The sequence below is a fragment of the Hypomesus nipponensis genome, chromosome 17 (genome assembly GCF_054491055.1).
Source record: "Hypomesus nipponensis isolate SF chromosome 17, ASM5449105v1, whole genome shotgun sequence".
Classification (NCBI taxonomy): domain Eukaryota; kingdom Metazoa; phylum Chordata; class Actinopteri; order Osmeriformes; family Osmeridae; genus Hypomesus; species Hypomesus nipponensis.
In genome coordinates this window covers 1,173,852-1,196,302 of record NC_140377.1, presented here as the reverse complement: position 1 = coordinate 1,196,302, position 22,451 = coordinate 1,173,852, and the positions used below count along the sequence as shown (strand labels likewise).

The 22,451-nt window shown below is 46.9% G+C and overlaps 3 protein-coding genes and 1 long non-coding RNA gene across 7 annotated transcripts; 2 read left to right on the top strand and 2 right to left on the bottom strand.

Moving 5' to 3' along the window:
- Positions 1-208: 208 nt before the first annotated feature.
- On the bottom strand, positions 209-1,783 carry kcnj4 (potassium inwardly rectifying channel subfamily J member 4). Its single transcript, XM_084677905.1, has one exon. The coding sequence runs from the start codon at positions 1,637-1,639 to the stop codon at positions 209-211; it is 1,431 nt and encodes a 476-aa protein (XP_084534031.1). The 5' UTR covers positions 1,640-1,783.
- Positions 1,784-14,004: 12,221 nt separating this feature from the next.
- kdelr3 (KDEL endoplasmic reticulum protein retention receptor 3) lies at positions 14,005-17,518 on the top strand. Of its 3 annotated transcripts, none has more exons than XR_014731845.1 (6): positions 14,005-14,446; positions 15,177-15,277; positions 15,419-15,577; positions 15,934-16,186; positions 16,332-16,852; positions 17,280-17,518. XR_014731845.1 is itself a non-coding variant. In XM_084678333.1 (5 exons), the coding sequence occupies exons 1-5, from the start codon at positions 14,356-14,358 to the stop codon at positions 16,373-16,375; spliced, it is 648 nt and encodes a 215-aa protein (XP_084534459.1). In that variant the 5' UTR covers positions 14,005-14,355; the 3' UTR covers positions 16,376-17,518. The 3 variants fall into 3 exon arrangements, 1 of the variants encoding a protein (XP_084534459.1); XR_014731844.1 differs by having other exon boundaries at positions 16,332-16,884; XM_084678333.1 differs by having other exon boundaries at positions 16,332-17,518.
- Positions 17,519-17,644: 126 nt separating this feature from the next.
- On the bottom strand, positions 17,645-20,140 carry LOC146252858 (GTPase IMAP family member 9). 2 transcript variants are annotated; one of them, XM_084678332.1, is made up of 2 exons: positions 19,883-20,140; positions 17,645-19,480 (listed from the first exon to the last, which is right to left on the bottom strand). In XM_084678332.1, exons 1-2 carry the CDS (start codon positions 19,914-19,916, stop codon positions 18,300-18,302), a joined length of 1,215 nt encoding a protein of 404 aa, XP_084534458.1. In that variant the 5' UTR covers positions 19,917-20,140; the 3' UTR covers positions 17,645-18,299. The 2 variants fall into 2 exon arrangements, with proteins under 2 accessions (XP_084534458.1, XP_084534457.1); XM_084678331.1 differs by having other exon boundaries at positions 17,645-19,483; positions 19,883-20,139.
- A 429-nt stretch (positions 20,141-20,569) lies between these two features.
- On the top strand, positions 20,570-22,242 carry LOC146252857 (uncharacterized). The gene is made up of 4 exons (XR_014731846.1): positions 20,570-21,237; positions 21,377-21,461; positions 21,575-21,678; positions 21,895-22,242. It is a non-coding gene; the product is annotated as an uncharacterized LOC146252857 (long non-coding RNA).
- The last annotated feature ends 209 nt before the right edge of the window (positions 22,243-22,451 follow it).

Below are 22,451 nucleotides of genomic sequence, written 5' to 3'. Positions count from 1 at the left end.
AACCATTTCATGTCAAACCATTTCCCAGCGAAGGAGAAGCAACAGGAGTACACGGGCTCGAGTCCAAAAACAAATGGAGGTCGGCAAGGCGCAAAAGGGGTTGGATCTGTGTTCAACTAACAAAGACAGGAACGAGCCCTCATCCAGACCTCTGGAGAGGCAAGCTAAGAGACAGGAGGAGAGGGGAGTGTGTCTCCACGCCTCCCTCTCAGATTTCAGACTCACTCTTGTATGTGAGCGGGTCGAGAGGGAGGGTAGTCTGTAACATGTCAAACTCCATCTGATTGTCCATGTCTAGAACACACAGCATGTTGCTGCCGGACGTCACAGTGGGCGTGTCCTGGAACATCCTTTTGAAATCCACCGTGACCGAACTCCTCCTCTCGTCCTCCTTCTGCCTCTCCCCCGCCGGCTCAAACAGCTCGTCCTCGTCGTCCTCTCCTGCGCTCAGCGCCACCTCGTTCTCGTAGCAGAAGGCGCTGGGCGAGCGGGGGCAGGAGCTCTGGATCGTTCTAGAAACGGATGGCGAGGCGCTGGGGGGGCGACGGCCGGCGGCCTCATCCAGCTCCTTGGCGCTGCAGGGCGGCGTGGACGACACCTCGTAGGTCTTGTGGAAACGGCCGTAGTCCACCTGGTAGCGGTCGTGGTCCTCGAAGATGACCGGCTCGAACCTGTGGCCCCAGAGGATCTCCCTGGACAGGTAGGAGCTGCGCGTCTGGGTGGTCATGGCCGTGGCCTCCACCATGCCCTCCAGTATCACCACCACCTCAAAGTTGTCTGTCTCCAGCTCCGCCCGGCTCAGGGTGTACAGGGGGCTGTCCTCATCGATCTCGTGGACGATGATCAGCGGCGACACCAGGAAGAGGCGGTCTATGCCCTCGTCGTAGCCCACGTTCAGGTCCATCTGCTCCAGGGGGATGAACTCCCCCTCTGCCGTGGTGTAGGGCCGTATGAGCTGGGCGCGGACGTGAGCCTCCACGATGTGGCTCTTGCGGAGGTTCCCAACACGCCACATCAGGCACAGCTTCCCATCCCGCATGGCGATCACGGCGTTCTTAGAGAACATCAACGTCTGGTTCCTCTTCTTGGGTCGCGCCATCTTGGCCATGATGGTTCCGATCATGAAAGAGTCGATGATGCACCCCACGATGGACTGGACCACTACTGTCGCCACGGCGACGGGGCACTCCTCGGTCACGCAGCGCCACCCGTAGCCGATGGTGGTCTGGGTCTCGATGGAGAACAGGAACGCTCCCACAAACCCCTGGACGTGGAGGAGGCAGGGCTGCCAGGGTCTCTGCCCCACCTTGCCGTCCCCGGCACCCCCTCCTCCCACACCTCCACCCACCCCGGGGACAGTCCCTGCCCCTGGGTGCTCGTCGAAGTCCCCATGGACCAAGGACACGCTGTAGAAGATGATCCCGAAGAAGAGCCAGGAGACCAGGAAGGTGGAGCAGAAGAGGAGAAGCAGATACCTCCAGCGGGTATCCACGCAGGTGGTGAAGATGTCGGACAGGTAGCGCTGGCCCTTGTCCTCCATGTTGGAGAACACAATGTTGCAGTGGCCATTCTTCTTCACGAAGCGGCTCCGCAGCTGGCTGGAGCCCGTGGTCGACACCTTGCCGTTGTAGCTGTTCATCCCGGGTGCCCTGGAGCCGGACGGCGAGGAGCCCCGGCCCTCCTCGGTCGAGGCCGAGGAACGCAGCTGCCGGCTGGGGGAGCCGTGGCCGTTGTGGAGCCCCAGCCTGGAGATCTTCAAGCCCTCCTCGTCTGCTGAAACGATGCTGTATCTGAGCAACACAATGAGCATCAACGTTAATATGGAAACACTAAGAATACGGAAACTGATATTGGCTTTCACATTACACAAAGCATTTACCTACGTAAGCTGTCACCAATAAAATAAATGGTTTGAAGTTATTAAAATATGTGTAGTTAATTGTCATCGAATGAAATGTGAAGTGTCAGAAGGTCTACTACCCTGCAGGGAACATATATAGAGAGAGATAGAAAACCAAGAGAGGTTATATCATAGACAGGCTATAATCTCGGCACCCTTTGTACTTTCCAGGGTGCAAAGTAGCTATGCATAGCTCATGACTGCACACACACACAGGAAGAGATTGAGAGATAAAGTCTCAGGTACCTCAGTAACACACCCCTCTAATACAGAACCAGTGAGCGATACATGAAGCCCACCAAGACCCATATCCTGAATGAAGCAACAACCGTGCAGTGACTTCATTTCTTGTCACTTTCCCACAATCACTTTGACCTCACCTGGGGTTACCTGTTCGAATTGATCAGACTAACCTGCTGTATACCTGGGTATCCTCTGATGAGGATTACCTGCGAAGGTGAGGTCAGTTTAGCTGCTATGGGAGATTGCGGTCAACATGGGTTTATACCCCAGGATTACACCTGAGCTGAGTATCTCAAGCAGTCCATGGTAACTGGAACGCATCGATAGGAACAGGCTTGATTGGCCGATTACAAAAACAGTGTAACCACTGACAAGGAGACTATGCACCTGGGTCAAGAAAACAAATCTATTACATGAAAAGTCTTTGAAAGTCTTTGGTGTCGAATATCTTATCATGTAGGCACAGCCTTACTGCAGGGGCCCGGGTTCGAATCCAGCCCAGGGTAATTTTCCTGCGTGTCTTCCCCTCTCTATCAACCTTACAGTTTCTGTCTCTCTGCTGTGTTTTTCTTAAAGAAAGAAAGCACTGTTCACACACACCTCCTGAGGTTGGCAACTCTGACCGTGCTCCAGGTGTGTTTCCTTCCTGCTCACCTGTTAGCCCGATTTGTTCCCATGGCAGCACTATCATCAGGTGGTCAGCAGCAGGTCTGTGATTGGGTGGAAGGCCGGACTCCGCCCCGGAAAGTGGTCTACTCCCAAAGATTAGGTATCGGCATGACAACAGTCAACGTGCCCACAAACAGCATCAACTACAGGAATCACGACAGACAGAGAGAGAGAGAGAGAGAGAGAGAGAGAGAGAGAGAGAGAGAGAGAGAGAGAGTGAGAAAGAGAGAGAGAGAGAGTGAGAAAGAGAGAGAGAGAGACAGAGAGAGAGAGAGACAGAGAGAGAGAGAGAGAAAACATTTTAGAAAAAGAGAGAAAAAGAGAGGAAGAGATAAGGCTGTATTCGTATCATTAGGTGGGGGCTGGGGGGTGGGGGGTCAGATGTGTGCATAGTATGTGTGTGTCCATATGTGTGGGAATACAAAGTCTTTATAGGGAGGTAAGATGATGACAGTTTAGTAATCAGGACCCTGGGTTCCTCCTCCTCTCATGACTTCCCTAGGTGACATCATCAATAGAACTGGAAACACAGACTGATTCACTCGTTCAACTAAGACCCAGAAACAGAGACGCACAACAACCTGGTTCCATGATGATCCCCTGAATGTCCTGTTGATCACCCAACCTGGTTCCATGATGATCCCCTGAATGTCCTGTTGATCACCCAACCTGGTTCCATGATGATCCCCTGAATGTCCTGTTGATCACGCAACCTGGTTCCATGATGATCCCCTGAATGTCCTGTTGATCACCCAACCTGGTTCCATGATGATCCCCTGAATGTCCTGTTGATCACGCAACCTGGTTCCATGATGATCCCCTGAATGTCCTGTTGATCACCCAACCTGGTTCCATGATGATCCCCTGAATGTCCTGTTGATCACGCAACCTGGTTCCATGATGATCCCCTGAATGTCCTGTTGATCACGCAACCTCCCCAACATGCTTCAGGATTACTGAATCCTCCAAATATTAAGTAAAACCCCTCTCATAATCCCTGCACCAAAATACCGCTTGTCCTAATAATTTAGCCCTCCAAGACCAAGATAGTAGTAGTAATTTGGTTTACAACATCCCCCCAGCTTACATCTTATTGAACATAAATAATAAAATGATTGTGACCTTGATGACGACGACAGTGGTGAGCAACAAGGTTCAAGTCAAACCGTGGTCGAATGTCTGAACTTTTACAACAGCTTCAACAATCAGACAGGGAACAGATTTACCAGCTCTGGCATTTAGCTTAGTCACATATTCTACAGCATAGTCACTATTGTTGTCCTCATCAGTCAACTGTACACCATGGCTTCCTTGGTAGCCATGATCAGTCACCTCTCTCCACTACAGACACCATCTTTGTCCCTAAAGATCTCCACTGAAGTCTCCACCATCCTCTGGACCAGAGTCATCGACACATGGTGTCTCCTTCCATCCCTCTGTTTTACTTCATTTATCTCCTTCCAGATGTTCCTCATCTCTCTCCTTTGATTTTTTCAGTTTCCTTAACCTTTCTAACAGCCCTATCAATTGCGTGGGAGGTTCTTATTGGAGGAGAGAAAAGGTCACATGCTTTGTGACTTCCTGTCTGTTTTCCCTGGATGAAACTTTTCTAAAGTGAGTGCAATCTCACTGCAATCAGTGCCGTTGCCATAGTTACACCTGTTACAGTACAGTACCAGTCCAAAGTAAAGCATGTGGTTCTTGCCTCACTCATTCTTAATGGCTGTCATGTGATCGCCCCCCCCCCCCCCCCACCACCAGGGTCCCAGATCACAGCCTGTTCATGAATGCCCCAAAGACCCGACATGCCAGGAGGCTGGGTGCTGAACACCTAAGCAGCCTGATGAAGACACCCGTCATCATCATCAGTTTCAGGAGACTCTCAGGTTAGCCACGGAACGTTGGTAACTAAAGCAGAGTGGTTTCCATAGGAACCCACCTCCTGTTGCTGAGCGTTGTGGAGGTGAGAGTGTGTGATGTAAGGGAGAGGGAGAGCAGAGGGAATGAGTAAGACTGAGAGCAGGAGAGGGGGGCTGTGGTTGAGATGTAACAGGGTCTGGCAGAGTGTCTCACCACAACTCTCACATAGTCTACCTTTGCCACCAAACTAAACTAGGAATATTTCACAGTCAGTTTTTTGAACCAGCAATGTCTCTCTTGGGAACTCTAAAGTCGACCATTACACCATGAGGAATGTGTTCATTGGCAGTATGTTTCAAGGGTTAGGGCAGAAGCATGGCCACTGCAAACCTCTTGAATCACTGCAATAACCAGGCTGCAGTAACCAGGCTGCAATAACCAGGCTGCAATAACCAGGCTGCACTAACCAGGTTGCAGTAACCAGGCTGCAATAACCAGGCTGCAGTAACCAGGCTGCAATAACCAGGCTGCAATAACCAGGCTGCAGTAACCAGGCTGCAGTAACCAGGCTGCAATAACCAGGCTGCAATAACCAGGCTGCAATTACCAGGCTGCACTAACCAGGCTGCAGTAACCAGGCTGCAGTAACCAGGCTGCAATAACCAGGCTGCAGTACCAGGCTACCTCCCATAGAGCAGCAGTGAGACAATGAGAGAGAGAACCATGTAATCCTGTGGTTATAGAACAGGTTCTGAAAAAAGAATGTCTGCACAAAGAATCTGATGAACCTTTGTTACACAACAGTGACACACTTAATCCCCCAGGAGTGTGTGTTTGTGTGTTTGTGTGTTTGTGTGTTTGTGTGTATGTGTGTATGTACTCCCATGTCTGCCAGTGTCCATGTTTATACATGCATGTGCACATATTCATGCGTGTCCCATATTTGTCTGTACATCTTTTAAAATGATACATTTTCTTTACTGCATCTCTTGAGTGTATTGTTATAACTCCTAATCCCATAAATTGCAGATTATTATTCTCCTAATCTCTGGTCTCTCACAGTGATATGACAGGTCTGGAGGGCTATGTCTCTTTAATCCCACAGCCTCACTTAGATGTCACGCATGCTAATCTCAGACGGAAGGAGAGGGGAGGGAAGGAAGATGGGAGGAGAGGGGAGGGATGGAAGATGGGAGGAGAGGGGAGGGATGGAAGATGGGAGGAGAGGGGAGGGATGGAAGATGGGAGGAGAGGGGAGGGATGGAAGATGGGAGGAGAGGGGAGGGATGGAAGATGGGAGGAGAGGGGAGGGATGGAAGATGGGAGGAGAGGGGGGATACTTTAGAGTGGGATTAGGATGTGGACAGGCTGTGTATCCTCAAACACGTAAGGAACTGATCTCTGGTTATCACTTCCTATACAGTACAGCTGTTAAAGCTGTATGAGTTAGCGGGCTCGGGTGATGCTGAATACAAGCACGGGGTTCTCTAAGGCTGAGTGTGATTGAAGTGGAATCATTCATAATCCTGTCTAAGTAATGGAGAAGAAAACTGGAAAAACAACTGCTAATAAAGTTGTGTTTGTGAGAGGTGACCAAGGTGTTGATTGGGTGTACACAGCCCATGCACTGGTGTTATTACCTGATGAGCTGACGCAGACTACTGTCATTGTGTTCTCCCTGTATTATCTGTCGTATCTATATCTCTACCTGTGTAGAGACAATGTTTTGTCTGGAACAAACAATTACTGCTAATACAGTTTTGCTTGTGAGAGGAGAATAGAAGGTGTTGAGATGTGTTATATAAAACCTATAAAACAAAGTGTTTTGTGTGATGTTCCGATTAATCACCAACAGATAATTGAGTGATAAAAAGCCTCTCTAAACCGTGATTCACCCGGTCTGTTTGAAATCGTCGCTTACAAAAATATTAGTTGATCTTATCTGTCTTTTGTTGAGGGAAAAAGATTAGATGAGAGGGTTTTCAATCTTGGTTAAATGAGATCATTGTCATGGTTATTATTTGGAATTATTCATGTTATCCAGACAAGTCTACAAAGCAGTCATGACGACCGTTCTGCTCACTCCTCACTCAGTCAGTCCATTACATTATCTCAGAACTTCTCAACAAATGAGTCTTTATGTTTTATGTCCACTTAAGACACGGAGCGACCTACATCAAGTGGAGTTGCGTCACAAATTCTAAGAACGTTCTAAAATCCTCTGGAGAAATGTCTCTCTCTCCAGGTCTCACTCTAATCAAGACTGCGTATTCATACTGGAGGGCTCTGTCCCCTTTTCTAGGGCCTGGTTATCAGTTTAGAGACAGAGAGAGAGAGCGAGAGACAGAGAGAGAGAGAGAGAGAGAGAGAGAGAGAGAGAGAGAGAAAATGTGCGTGAAAAGTGATTGAAAGAGATGGAAAGAAAGGGAGACATTAAGAAATAGAATGTGACAGTTACAAAGAAAGAAAGAAAGAAAGAAAGAAAGAAAGAAACAAAGCCAATTGGGTCCAAGCTGATCCAAGTGGGCACTGATCAGTCACTGTGCCACCAGCCCTCTAACAGGGCAGAGTGCATCACATAGGTCCAGCTCCACGTTAGCCTAAACAAGAGCTACCGGTAAACATCATCTGTAGACCGCGACCCTTTACCCTGCTGTACTGGTCCTGATCCAGACAGCCCACAGCAGGGTTAGCTGCAGGACAGGGTTAGGATGGTTCTAGAACCCTGGAATGCTGAAATTGTATACATCGTCCAAGAACCCTGGGATGTTGACATACTTTGCATGCTTCTAGGATATTAACATGGTTTAGTCATTAGTAAAGGCCTTCTCTTCTCTTCTATCCTCTTCTGTCTTCTCTTTACCCCTACCCTTTTCCCCCACTTGTCCTCTCCCCCTTCCTTTCCTCCCCCTCCCCTCTCCTCTTCTCCGCACCTCTACTGCCCAAACCTATCCTCTGACAGAACCCAGCACATCTTCAAACTCTTTACAGACCATTTCAAGACAAAATCCTTATTACGTCATCATTAACCATGTTTCACGGGGGCTCCATTTCAGTTAAACTGCTCACCTGAGATTGAACCAAGGTCAAGCCTGTCACCGGCCAGTGGTCTTCTCCAGGATCACATAGAGGGTCAACCAGGAGCAACTCACCTGGAAAACAAGTGGTTCAGTGCTGAGAGTGTCCCGCAGGTCAGCAGCCGGGAGTGTCAGTGGGCCAGACAGTTCCTCTCAGAAGGCCGGCACCATCACCTGTCCAGGTGGTCAGCCAGCACCCTCCACCTAACGAGCCTCTGGGAGGAACCAGGGAACACCTGAGCTCCTCTCCCTCGACTTCCTGCTTCCCGGTGTTTCTGACGACTCCTTGTCTTCGCTCGTACGCTTACGTTTCTCCTCTACAGTTTGTTCCTTCTTTGTAATCCTTGTTGTCCTCCTGCTAGCTCCAGGCTGACTGCTGCGCGCTGTAATCCCCCAGCCTCGCGTCTTTCTCCTCCGCGCTGTGGAACTGCTGTGTCAATCTGAGCTGGTGCGGAGAGAGTGGGTTCGAGATGGAGAGAGAGGGAGGGAGGCAGAGAGGGAGGAGGGGAGGGAAGGAGGGGGAAGAGGAGAGAGGCCTGTCAGTTTGATTATGTCCTCTCCCTCTGCCTGTATCTTCTCTACATGTGTAGGTGGAAAAAGACAAGTAATGTGGCATTTCACATTCAATAAGGACCTCGATTAAACCTATCTATCTATTTTTCTATTTATCTATCTATCTATTTATCTATCTATCTATCTATCTATCTATCTATTTATCTATTTATTTATCTATCTATTTATCTATCTATCTATCTATCTATCTATCTATCTATCTATCTATCTATCTATCTATGCAGAGATACTTAGGAAAGAAGGATGAGGTTAAGACATAGAAAAGAGAGGAGTGGAATTAATTGACAGAGGAGATGAGGAAGAAGAGATGAGGAAGAGGAGATGAGGAAGAAGAGATGAGGAAGAGGAGATGAGGAAGAGGAGATGAGGAAGAGGAGATGAGGAAGAAGAGATGAGGAAGAAGAGATGAGGAAGAGGAGATGAGGAAGAGGAGATGAGGAAGAAGAGACGAGGAAGAAGAGACGAGGAAGAGGAGATGAGGAAGAGGAGATGAGGAAGAGGAGATGAGGAAGAGGAGATGAGGAAGAAGAAATGAGGAAGAAGAGATGAGGAAGAGGAGATGAGGAAGAGGAGTTGGACACAATTGAGACACAGAACTTATATTGTTCTTCTATACTCTTTAATTGAGATGAGGAGATGAGAGAGATGGATGAAGAAAGTTAGTAGAAGGTGGTGAGAGAACTTCATTAAAACAAAGTTATAAATATGTTAATGCAGCAGTACAGCTGATCAGGCTCTAACCATATCCACACCACCAACGGCAGCCTCAGACTCTGAACTGCTCAGAACTGTGAACGTCACGACAGGGACAGAATGCCCCAGTAAAAAACCCACACACAGCCACACACACAAACACACAGCCACACACAAACACACAGCCACACACAAACACACACAAACACACACAAACACACAGCCACACACAAACACACAGCCACACACAAACACACAGTCACACCAGGATGCTCTCCAACCTCTTATCTGCGTGTATGCAGTCAGCCTCTCTGTCAAGGGCTGTTAGGCTCTGAGCACACACACACACACTCACACACACACACACACAAACACATACATACACAGGAACACACACACACACTCATACACAGAAACAAACTCTCACACATACATACTCTCATACACAGAAACACACACACAAAGCACACCCCTGCCCTAATATAGTTTTTTTCTATTCCTTTAATAAGATCAACCACTGTGTAGTGGTCTCCAAAGTTGCTGTCTGATGTTGATGATACATAAACATGTTTACTCCGGAATAAAATTAAGATGTTTTCAAATAAAACTTTAGACCGTTAGATCACTACCTAAACCAGCACCAGTCGAAAGTGTCGATGTTTCTCTAAACAGCCAGTTACACAAACTATCTCTGTACAAGTTTCTTAAATATTTCACAGCAATATCACGACTAAATGATGACGTGTAAAAAAAAAACTGAGACTGGTGAAGTGACCAGCGTCCCAGACGTGATACTGCGACTAAAGCATGAAGCTGGAGATTTAGTCGTTACTATGGAAACCTTCCTCTGCCATACGTTCCCTCCGTCTTCCTGTCTGAGTTCGACAGCAGAGGAGAGCTCTCTGCCCAGCTGAATAGGAGGGTGGGAGGACATGTCTGCGCTCATGACAACCTCAGGAGGGGGAGGAGGGGGAGGAGGAGGAAGAGGAGGAGGGGGAGGAAGAGGAGGAGGGGGAGGAGGTGGAGGGGGAGGAGGAGGGGGAGGAGGTGGAGGAGGGGGGAGGAGGAGGAAGAGGAGGAGGAAGAGGAGGAGGAGGAGAAGGGGGAGGAGGTGGAGGGAGGAGGGGGGGAGTAGGGGGAGGATGGAGAGGAGGGAGGGAGGAGGGGGAGGAGGTGGAGGAGGAGGGAGAGGATGGAGAGAAGGGTGGGAGGAGAGGGAGGAGGTGGAGGAGGAGGGAGAGGGAGGAGGGAGGGAGGAGGGGGAGGAACAGAAGAGCATTACTAAAACTGATCAAGATATCTGTCTCTTTATATGTGTGTGACCACAAGCATGTGTGTGTGCATGGACTGTTGCACTCTGTCTGTGAAGACTGTCTGAGAAACAATACTGTATAGATACATTATTTAAATTCATGAAAATACATACAAATGCAGAAGGCTGATGATAAGGGAACTGTTAGCCGGGGGGGGGGGGGCAGACTGACATGTAACAGAGTAGAACACTGGACTGGTGTGTAACTCAGCTGAACCTAACTCTGCTGTGTCCTCATGGAGGGGATGAGACAGGAAGAGGGGCAGACAGGAAGAGGGGCAGACAGACAGGCAGACAGACAAACAGGAAGAGGGGCAGACAGGAAGAGGGGCAGACAGGAAGAGGGGCAGACAGACAGGCAGACAGACAAACAGGAAGAGGGGCGGACAGGAAGAGGGGCAGACAGACAGGCAGACAGACAGACAGGAAGAGGGGCGGACAGGAAGAGGGGCAGACAGACAGACAGGCAGGCAGACAGAAAGAGGGGCAGACAGGAAGAGGGGCAGACAGGAAGAGGGGCAGACAGACAGATAGACAGACAGACAGGCAGACAGGCAGGCAGACAGGAAGAGGGGCGGACAGGAAGAGGGGCAGACAGGCAGACAGACAGACAGACAGACAGACAGACAGACAGACAGACAGGCAGGCAGGCAGGCAGGCAGGCAGGCAGGCAGGCAGGCAGACAGGCCCTGTAGGATCCTGTGTGTTCAGGCTGTAGCTCCTCTGCACCTGTGTGTGTATTAATAGCCTGTAATCAGGCCGGGGTTTTAAGATTACTGCCCATAACCTTTTGGCATCTTTATTATGATACAGGTCAAACTGACCAACCAGTCCACGGCCTTCTCACACAGTCTCTTTCTGTGTGTGTGTGTGTGCGTGTGTGTGTGTGCGTGTGAGGTTGTCTATGTGTCTGCCGGTGTGTGAGTTTGAGTGTCTTTTCTGTTTTGGTTTTACTGGGCTTCATGTAGTAATTACTGTCCAATATCAAAATAATAATTGCCTGTGATTGCATGACTGACCTGCATGTCTGCATGTCTGACTGCCTGCAGCTACACCTGGATGAGAGGGACCTGAGGAGGTCTGCAGTTGGACCCTTCTCAGGGAAGTAAGATAGTTCGATTGCATTCAGGCTCAATTGTTTGGCTCAAATTTTTCGGCTCAAATTTTTTGGGCTCAAATTTTTTGGTTCAATATTTTTAACCTGAATTTCACCATTTCTTAATTTTAGCAGCCTGGATTTTGTTCTTTTTGAATTTCTGAAGCTAGAATTTTTGTATTGATTTTTTGGGATGTGAATTTTACTGTTCGAATTTGAGCAACCTGAATTTCCGAACCTTTAATTTTTTTCTCTGAATGTTGACATTGTGTAAGTACAGCACAGCACAGATTAGATTTTAACATTGAAATAAATGAATATTTCAATTTTAAAGAGGGGAATTCCAAACCAACACATTCGGTGGCGTTTACATTTCTATATTATGTGTTCAATGCCTTTTAAAATTCAAAACATGATGTCATCGATTTGCTTCCATACTTATGTCCTGCGCCATGGTAGCGTTGTAGACTAGCTTACGTTATGTGATAGACAGGAAATGAAAAGGAGGAGGAGAGAGACAGAGGAGGAGGAGAGAGACAGAGGAGGAGAGAGAGACAGAGGAGGAGGAGAGAGACAGAGGAGGAGGAGAGAGACAGAGGAGGAGGAGAGAAACAGAGGAGGAGGAGAGATACAGAGGAGGAGAGAGAGACAGAGGAGGAGAGAGAGACAGAGGAGGAGAGAGAGACAGAGGAGGAGAGAGACAGAGGAGGAGAGAGAGACAGAGGAGGAGGAGAGAGACAGAGGAGGAGAGAGACAGAGGAGGAGAGAGACAGAGGAGGAGAGAGACAGAGGAGGAGGAGAGAGACAGAGGAGGAGGATAGAGAGAGAGGAGGAGAGAGACAGAGGAGGAGAGAGAGACAGAGGAGGAGGAGAGAGACAGACGAGGAGGATAGAGAGAGAGGAGGAGAGAGACAGAGGAGGAGAGAGAGACAGAGGAGGAGGAGAGAGACAGACGAGGAGGAGAGAGAGAGAGGAGGAGAGAGACAGAGGAGGAGAGAGAGACAGAGGAGGAGGAGAGAGACAGAGGAGGAGAGAGACAGAGGAGGAGAGAGAGACAGAGGAGGAGAGAGACAGTGGAGGAGAGAGACGTTGTTTGGTTAAGATGATGATTCATATATATAAGAGGATTGAAGGAGGGAATGGGGCGGTGGAGGAAGGGAAGAACAGATAAAGATAGAGGGATGTTGAATCATAAAGAGGTGAGAGGAAGCAGGCGATGATAGAGTGATGTTGAATCATAAAGAGGTGAGAGGAGGCAGGCGATGAGGAAAAGAGGAAAAACAAGGTGATGGGAAAGCCTGATGTGTTCACACTAGCATGTGTTCACACTAGCATGTGTTCACACTAGCATGTGTTCACACTAGCGGTGTGGAGAGACTTGAACTGGGGTCTTCTAAGAGGGTCCCTGACTTAAGCAGGGGTGACATGAAGTACGTACAGACACACCACATCTGAACAGCATTAAGGTGTGACTTGTCTCCAATACCCGTATCTACTTTAATTACTAGCACCACAGTGTCTTAATTCTAGTTTATTTAAAAATATAAATAGACCTACCAATCACAACACAACAGAGTGGCACCATACAAATGTAATATAAATCTTCTGTACTTTATTTAAAGATATTGTACTTCTAATAGTAGGCTACATACAAAAAAAAACAATAGCTACACATACAAAAGGTTGTAGTCAGAATTATAATAAAATCTGCCTTCAGGATGTGACATCACATACCCATGTGTACTGAAGGCTCCTGCTCTGCATCCTATCAGAATGTGACATCACATACCCATGTGTACTGAAGGCTCCTGCTCTGCATCCTATCAGGATGTGACATCACATACCCATGTGTACTGAAGGCTCCTGCTCTGCATCCTATCAGGATGTGACATCACATTCTTCCTTTTCTGGCTCCTCCTCCTTGTCATTTATGTTCTGTATATCCCAGCATCAAATCATTCTTACTGTATATTGAGGGGACTAGTATGAGTAACAACAGGAACCACAGAAGGTTTCAGGCATCTGGCACTTTCCTTGGGTAGTGGTATAGAGGTCACACATTTTGATAGCTGTCATCAGGTTGAAAAAATATTTTCAAAAGGTTGAAAGAATATTTTTTAAAGGAAGTTTTGAAACAACAGTTTCAAAAGGTTACAAATATTTTCAAAAAATGTTTCAAACAGTTTTCTTTTTTTCACATCTGGACCTGATAGCCGTTGTCAGAATATGAGAACAGGCAGAACATATTGTCATGCTTAAGGTAAATACAATCTGTACTATGTACACCACTTCAAAAAAGTCAACTTTTGAAATCACTTAAAAAACTTCAAACATAATAATGGAATGGCACAACTTCTATATATAAAAAAAATAATGTTATATATACATATATACAACTGTTGGAGGCTAGTTCTAACTGCCCTCCTCATTGTTGGCATTATGGCGTCCTCTGCTGATAAAAAATGTTTAGTGAGCCAAAAGTACTTCCGCTGTGGCTGAGAGAGAAACCGCCCTCTTCATCGACAAGCCTACTGAAGCTCCGCCTCCCCAGGCTAGCAGGGTATGCGCAGAGAAACAGGCTCTGGTGTGCGCATCCTGTTCGAACTGTCAGCCACGTCACCGGCTTCAACTTTTTCATGACGTTACAGACAGGATAACAGATAGTTAAGTCCTGTGCAGAAATTGTGGACTATAGGAATGCATTTTTTTTTTTTTACCGGACAAACGAGATAAATAGCTATTTTACTGATTTTTGTATTTTTAAATCGTTTTAGAAATCGTTGCCTTTTGGTAGGCTATCAACTTATTCAGGAGAGTAACTTGACCTGAAGAGTCGGAGTCCCTAGATTTTTTTACTTGCAAACTTTGAGAATTTATTCTGCTCTTTTGTAAACACACTCCAACGTTTTGATTTTGAACGAGTAGCCTAAACATGAACATTTTTCGTCTAGCTGGTGACGTGTCGCATCTTGTTGCTATTATTATTCTGTTTACAAAGATATGGAGATCCCGATCGTGTGCTGGTAAGTTGAACAAAGTAGCTGTTTTTGGAAATTTTTTGTCTTGAGTTACTGTATCTGGAACCGAATGATTTACTAATTTTTAACCATTTGATTCGTCATCGCCACGCTTTGGTAAAGATGTTCTCTTGCGCTAAACTAGCTTGCGTACTTAATATGATTAATTTCATTAACATGGGAACAGCCTCTGGCCTTAATAGATACTTAACATGTGGACATTAAATATCATGATAAGTTCGTTTACCGACTTGTTTGAAAAAAATCGTACTTTGTGCTCTACAGGCATGCCTGCCCTGCAAAAAATATGCACTTGTATGCTGCAAAGCCTGGCAACTAACTTTCGCAAAGTACAAGACCTTCTGAATCGTAATGGTAGTTGTTACCATCGTGACAAACATTGTAGAACACAACGCAGGCCTTGACGCTTGAGCCTTGTAACGTGGCAGTGTTGTCGCAGCCTTTCACGGACAGGTCTCCTGTGAAAGTGACACCAACGACTTGTTAGTTGAAGTATTGTCATGCAAAATGTATTCTCTCAAATCGGTTGGCCTATACCTCCAAAATATGGTTATACGTCAGACTGTTTGCTATTGAAGTGCTTTCGATAAAGATGTCTGCATGTATTTGATATGGAAGTGGTTCAAAGAAATCACTGGTGAAGGGTGTCGAACAAACCGATCCGGTGGCAGTGAAAGTAGGAAATGAACCTGACTGGCAGCGTGTTTCTCCACAGGGATTTCGGGGAAGTCCCAGGTGCTGTTTGCTCTGGTATTTACAACCAGGTACCTGGACCTGGTCACCACCTTCATCTCCGCCTACAATACAGTCATGAAGGTGAGATGACCTTTGACCTCTCAGAGCGTTATCTCAGGGGGATGGGCACAGGAGCTCAGTGGTTAGAGCTTTAGACTCCAGATCAAGAGATTGCAGGTTCAAACCCGTCTGTCCCCCCCTCTCTCTCTCTCTGTGGTGCAGGTGGTGTTCCTGGGGCTCGCCTACGCCACAGTCTACTTGATCTACGTCCGCTTCAGGAACACCTTTGACTCAGAGAACGACTCGTTCCGCGTTGAGTTCCTGTTGGTTCCTGTGGCTGGTCTGTCCTTCCTGGAGAACTATGCTTTCGCTCCATTAGAGGTACTGTACACACACGTGTCTATAGTAGACTGTAGTATAATACAGTAGTAAAATGAATGCAATAGACTACAGTAGGGTAGACTGCAGTGAAATACTTTTTAGGCTACTCCTTTGCTACTGTAGGTAAAGATTGACCTGTCCAAACTATGCCTTCACTTCTCTAAAGGAACATAGAATAATACAGAATAGAATCTAGATTAGAATAGAATCTTGATTTGAAATGAGATTTCAGAATGACATGGAATGACATTTCAGTCAGTTGACACAAAGACAGTTTCTCACTCTCAAAGATGTTATATTTTCATATAGAGACCCTCCTCCTCCTCTTCACCATGTATGAATCTGTCCATGCCCAGATCTTGTGGACCTTCTCCATCTACCTGGAGTCGGTCGCCATCTTGCCACAGCTGTTCATGATCACCAACACTGGAGAGGCGGAGTCTATCACCACCCACTACCTGTTCTTCCTGGGTCTGTACCGCACGCTCTACCTGGCCAACTGGGTGTGGCGCTACCACACCGAGGGCTTCTTTGACCAGATTGCCGTGGTGTCCGGTGTGGTGCAGACCATCTTTTACTGCGACTTCTTCTATCTCTACTTTACCAGGGGTGAGGAAGAGGGGGGAGAGGAGGCGGTAGAGGATGGATATTTTTTATCACAATATTTTATTTATTTTAATTTACATTTATGATCATTGTATCCTTGTCAGTTGCCCGTACTGACCCTGGATTACTTGTTCTTCTTTCTCTTCAGTGCTCAGAGGAAGCAGGAGTATGGGCCTGCCCATGCCAGTGTGAGCCCCTTCCAGCCTCCAGCCTCCAGCCTCATCAGCCTCTGTTCCCCCCCCTGACAGCCCTTCCAGCCTCCACCCTCACCAGCCTCTGTTACCCTCCTGACGGCCCTTCCAGCCTCCACCCTCACCAGCCTCTGTTACCCTCCTGACGGCCCTTCCAGCCTCCACCCTCACCAGCCTCTGTTACCCTCCTGACGGCCCTTCCAGCCTCCACCCTCACCAGCCTCTGTTACCCTCCTGACGGCCCTTCCAGCCTCCACCCTCACCAGCCTCTGTTACCCTCCTGACGGCCCTTCCAGCCTCCACCCTCACCAGCCTCTGTTACCCTCCTGACGGCCCTTCCAGCCTCCACCCTCACCAGCCTCTGTTACCCTCCTGACGGCCCTTCCAGCCTCCACCCTCACCAGCCTCTGTTACCCTCCTGACGGCCCTTCTTACTCCAGCCCTGTTCATCCAAACCACCTGGAGGACTGAGCAACATGTACGACCCAAAGGGATACTTGTCTTAGAACGGTACAGGGTGTGTCTGTGTGTGCATGCCAAAGTGTGGGTTAAGTCTGTCAATGTGTGCTTCTCCTGTGAGAGAACTGCCCAAAGGACTTTGTCGTTATGTCTTGGTTCATGCGTGTTGAATGTTTTGTCAGATCTGAGTCGTAAAGAATCTGTTTGGTGTTTTCTTCTCCATCTTCTTGATGTAGATTTTTCTACTTGATTGTCAAATGCAGTTGGTATTTTTAAATTTCTCACTTTCATGATAAGTCATGATATAAATAAAAATGATATCGTTTTTTTTTTTAAATCTGTGTGCTAATGTTTCTCTTTTTTTTTTTTGCTATCTGGCTACTGTGAACCCTTTTCGGACCTGCCTTCAACCTCTCTGCAAACCTCTGATAATCATTCCTGTTCAGTAAGTTCTGAATTAGTTTGATGAGTGAGATGGGGCTTTTGGGAGTTCAGGTGTTGTCACAGAGGAAACTAAAGCTATTTGAACTTTTATTACGGAAATCAGAGTGGCATCACCAAGATGTATGTTATTTGGTTTTATAGAATGTCTTCATGTAATATCTTAAAGTCAGCACATTTAATAGCACAAGTGGTAATGTATGAATATGCAAGTTGTGTCAATAAACCTCCCTTTTGTTTGTCAGACTGGCTCTCTTCATGATAACTGTGCGTATGGATGTTTTTTAAGACCAGTCATTCACTACAGTTTGCTGAGCGCGCACACACACACACACACTTGTGTACACACCAACACACCTTTAGGTCAACACTTGATGCGTCATGAAAGCACTTTACTTGTCTTTGATTGCATGCCAGCCAACTAACAATCAATCGTGCTCAGGGCACCACAATGTAAATTTTGCCAACAATGGTACACATGAATAGTGTAGTTGAATCATGTCATACTGTAGTTGAGATGAGTGTAGTTGAATCATGTCATACTGTAGTTGAGATGAGTGTAGGTGAATCATGTCATACTGTAGTTGAGATGAGTGTAGGTGAATCATGTCATACTGTAGTTGAGATGAGTGTAGGTGAATCATGTCATACTGTAGTTGAGATGAGTGTAGGTGAATCATGTCATACTGTAGTTGAGATCAGTTTACTGTTGCACTCTTGGATGTTCCGTGACACACGAACCACTGAAATACAGTTAGAAGTGTTCACTTCTGATTCTTGACAATGTGCTGAACTAAAACAGTAGATATTGTATAATTAGCACAATTTACTGTTTACTGTTCACTTTGGGTAAAAGCATATTCCAAATGAATTTAACTGTAAATACCAGATATGTGAGTTAGTGAGTGAGTAAAAACAACCACTTCACATCATACCAAAACAGCATGTTGCCCTTTGGTCCCCTGTCCCCCCCCCCCGATGTCCAAGCACATGAAGAGACCAGGTAACACGAGCATGTCCCCTCGTCAGTGGAGCAGAGTCTTGCGGTGTTTGTACAGCACTTTACTCCCCTCTCTCACCGCCCCACTCACCACCTTGGCAGCTGAGGTGATTGACAGCGGTGAAGTGGCCAAAGCCGCCGCCCTCTCCACCACCTTCACCTTCTTCAAGGCCTTCCCCTTCCCTTTCCCCTTCTCTGTCACCCCCGCGCCCTCCGCTGCCCCCTTCCCCAGAGCAGTCACCAGCTCACACCAAAAAAGCTTTTCTGCTTTCCTCTTCTTCTCCTCCTCCTCCCTCTTGCTCCTCTTCTCCTCCTCCTCCCTCTTGCCCTGGGTTTCGCTTCCCAGGAGCTTTAATGTTGACATCTCTGGGATCCCGCCCCCCCTGCCGTCGGCCTCCTCTTCCTCCCCCAGACCCGCCTGCCGTTCTCCTCCCAGAACCCTCTCCTGCGCCTCCCTGATAGCTGTCTCTGCCTCCTGGTACATGTGGCAGGTGTAGCACCCTCCGTCGTTGCCCTCCACCATCTTGTCAATCTTCTCCAGCAGCTGGGCCACCTGAGAAACATCTGCTTCTGCTCTCCTGCTGTTGTCAAGCACGTGATATCCTCCCTGGCAACCGCTCACAAACTCCCTGAGTTCCTCGCTCGCCCTCAGGTAGTCCTCCACGCTCCTTTCCCCCACCTGGTCGCCCCAGGTGAACAGAACCATGGTGTACCTGGAGGCTGCAGGTCCCAACACGGCCCGGACCCAGTCCAGGGTTTCTCTCTCCTCCGGGGTGAACCTGCCGGGCCGGAGGGTGAGCAGCAGGGCGTGGGGGCCTGGGGAGGACAGGAGCACACCGCGACCCACCTCGCACACCACCTCTCGGGGGGAGAGGCGGGTGTTGAAGAACCCTGGTGTGTCGACCACAGATACGCTCCTCCCACAAACGGAGACGGTCAGCCTATCACAGCGCGAGGTCACGGAGCAGGGGGAGGAGTCCACTTGGAATGCTTCCCGACCAAGGATGGTGTTTCCAGTGGAGCTCCTGCCTGAGCCAGTCTTCCCCACCAGCACCACCCTCAGATCCCTGGGACAACCCTGCTGACTGCCAGTGTCCTTCAGACAGGGACCTCCAGGGAGGGGCTTCGTAGGACACGACTTCCCAGGACACGGATCACCAACGCTGGGTTCCACAGCTGGTTGTCCGGGCTCCTCTGGTGCTTCACCTGCTGGGACGTGATGAACAGGCTCACCGTTAGTAAGTAACTATAGTAACTTCATGCCTGTCCTGCCCTGTGGTGTGATGTGCAGGGCTGTGTGCCCACGTGTGTTTATCTTTCGTGATACACAAACATGTACCCACAAGGATTGCTCTTTTGTCCACTGAAAAAAATGGCAGTGACACATGGTGAGGGGTGGCATGGAGAAACTGTCAGTCTGCACTACAACACTAGTGACCCTGACTTCTGTTGAAACTGTAGGCTATATAATAGGCCTACATATTTTTATTTTAGAAATAGATAAGGCTACTTTAAAATCAACTGTTATTTAAAGCAAGTAGATTTAAAAATATATATATTCTGTGTACAACTCAGACAGAATGTCGCCTAAATGTAATTTGTCCTCACCAGAACTCCACGCAGCACATTCCAATGACGCCATCGTCCCGGACACGTGCAAACAGTCGACACTACGTTAGAAAGCGTATTAATGACGAATTTACAGTGTAACTAAAAGTGTAATCCACACATTTATAATTTTCAATCGTAAAGAAAATTCGGCGGTGAGCTATTTTTATCCGTGTCTTTCCTTCTTTCAGTCTCCGGTCCGTTTCTGCTTGGCGCAGCAGAGATGCAGACAGACCGTGATGTCACAGTGATACCGGGCGCACGCGACCGGGCCGCTGCCTGTCAGTGTATCATTACTATTTATATGAGTTTTTAACTCTTTTTTTTGTGTGTGTATCAGCAGTATTTAGTAAGTAAAAAAATAAACATGTATGAGCCTTCCTGAAATACAGAATACATTTTTAAAATTGATTTTTTAAGGTTAGTAAAAGTGACTCATTTACACCTTATTCACCAAAACGTGACGTGTTTCTATGACAAGCTATCATCAACAGACCAGAGCCATAGAAAAAGAACAATGGGAGTCTATGGAAGTGTCTCAACTCTCTTATTCTATGGCTCTGCACCATACCAATCAGTGTCGCCAAAAGTCTAGCGACTAGTGACAAATCTAATTACTTTCCGTTAGCCTACTTTGGCAATCTCCGTTTTTTTTAAGAGGGGCAGAATAACCTTTGATTTGTGAATTACGTCATGTTTACCTTCCTTACTGTTCTACCGTTCCCAATGTTTATAGGCTACAAGTAGGTTAGGTCTTTTACGTTTTTTTATTAATCAATTGATTAATAGGCTGTTAGATCTTTAATTGTACTTCTGAAATATATTACGCCATCACGTAATCTAGCAACTTTTAGCGACTTTTAAGAGAGCCAATAGCGACTTCTGGTGAGAATTATTTTGCAACACAGAGACCAATGAACATCAGGTCGCAGATTCGTCTTCCTGGCAAAATATCGCAAAATGGAAGGGAAGGAATATCCGTAAAAATCCCCCTGACTGGACACCGCCCCTTGTTGAGACTGTTTGAGACACACCACGTTTCTTTTGGTTTCATTTAGTCAACTACGAGCGTGCCAGTGTGCACGACAGTTGGTACACATACTTTTACAATGGATATTATTGAAGGAGAATTGACGTGTGTCATCTGCTTGTCTACTCTTACCGAGCCTCACCAATACCCATGTGGACACAGCTATTGCCTGTCCTGCATTACTGGCATGAGGCGCTTACAGGACTACCAATGTCCGGAGTGTCGACAAGTCTTCCCCAGAAACGAAGACGTCATTAAGAACTACCGCCTTGCTAACATCGCTGAAGCTTACAAGAAGTCGGCGCTCTCTGAGGTGATTTCACAGGTATGAACACAAGGCGGCTGCATAGTAGTAGTGCCTCTAATCTCCAAACTTTAAACTTCGATGCATTCTGCTGCTGTTGTTGATAACTACAAAATACATATACTTTATTGGAGTATAACAATATTGATTTTGTTCTCAGTATTCTCCAATTCAAAGAATTAAGTCATGCGACATTGTGACATGGCCACAGGCGCTGATGATAATCATAGCAACAACTCTCCTCCGTAAGTAGCGTGTTACTACAATAATACGTGACTGTACCGACATCAGCGGTCAACTGGGATGAAATAATATACATTTAGAATAACACATAATGACGAAAGTTCTCTTTCTACAGTTAAAGTACTTACATACTTATTTGATACTGCGGCTGCAGAAAAAACAGTAGAGCAGGGATCTCAACTGGAGCCGGACTTCTGTCCTGCTGATCTGGAACAACAGGCATGCATTCTCTTTCCTTATCTGTAGAATACACAAAGATACATCTATAATCTTTACAATATTCAAATACAATATGCTTCTATGACACACATACACATCAAGCCAGGGTAATAATATTTTCTTAATATTCAAACTGAGGTTGGTTGTTAAATCTAGAGTGTAGTCCAGAATTTGTATATAATTTGTAAAGTAATCCAGTTATAAAATCTATTGTAGGATCCCAGGACTGACGGTTTCTCAGAGCTGCTGTGGGTGCTGGTGACTCTCCCCTTCTGGTGCGTCTGGAAGCTCTTCTATGGACTGTACGGATCGCTCGTGTGGCTCATTTCGTCTGTCTTTTACATCATTTATTTCGTCATTTATAGTTTATTAATGATCATAGTTTCTGTCATTCTCCTGGCGCTTACAGTTTTATACAAAATATTCAATATTTTTGCCTATGTAGTTGGTTGGACTTGTATAATGGGATTGCTCATATTATTAGTAAGGAATAACCGTTAAGTCTGTGCTGTCAATGTGGCTTAAGTAATGTAATTTAAATAGTAAATAAACACACAAAACTCACGCATGGTGTAACTCATCAATCCTGGATTTGAATTTTGACAAATCTGTGCCAAAGTGTTGCGTTTGGTGGTAAATCCCTAGCCTGGTCTTAATCAGACTCTCCTACATTTCATTCGTACAGGGACAGGAATTCAGGGCTCGCTCCATTGACAAGTGTTAACTTCCTTGAAGGCGGGTCCTCTGTTGAAGTTTAAAACTAGTGGATCTGC

What these genes read in the sequence shown, in the direction of transcription:
- LOC146252858 (XM_084678331.1), bottom strand. Translation starts at nt 19,916, where the DNA reads ATGGCGTCATTGGAATGTGCTGCGTGGAGTTCTG. An exon ending in ATGTGCTGCGTGGAGTTCTG is followed by an intron (nt 19,484 to 19,882) that starts GTGAGGACAAAT and finishes ATCACGTCCCAG; the next exon opens with CAGGTGAAGCACCAGAGGAG.
- kcnj4 (XM_084677905.1), bottom strand. Translation starts at nt 1,639, where the DNA reads ATGAACAGCTACAACGGCAAGGTGTCGACCACGGGCTCCAGCCAGCTG.
- kdelr3 (XM_084678333.1), top strand. Translation starts at nt 14,356, where the DNA reads ATGAACATTTTTCGTCTAGCTGGTGACGTGTCGCATCTTGTTGCTATT. An exon ending in ATGCTTTCGCTCCATTAGAG is followed by an intron (nt 15,578 to 15,933) that starts GTACTGTACACA and finishes GTCCATGCCCAG; the next exon opens with ATCTTGTGGACCTTCTCCAT. An exon ending in CTATCTCTACTTTACCAGGG is followed by an intron (nt 16,187 to 16,331) that starts GTGAGGAAGAGG and finishes CTTTCTCTTCAG; the next exon opens with TGCTCAGAGGAAGCAGGAGT.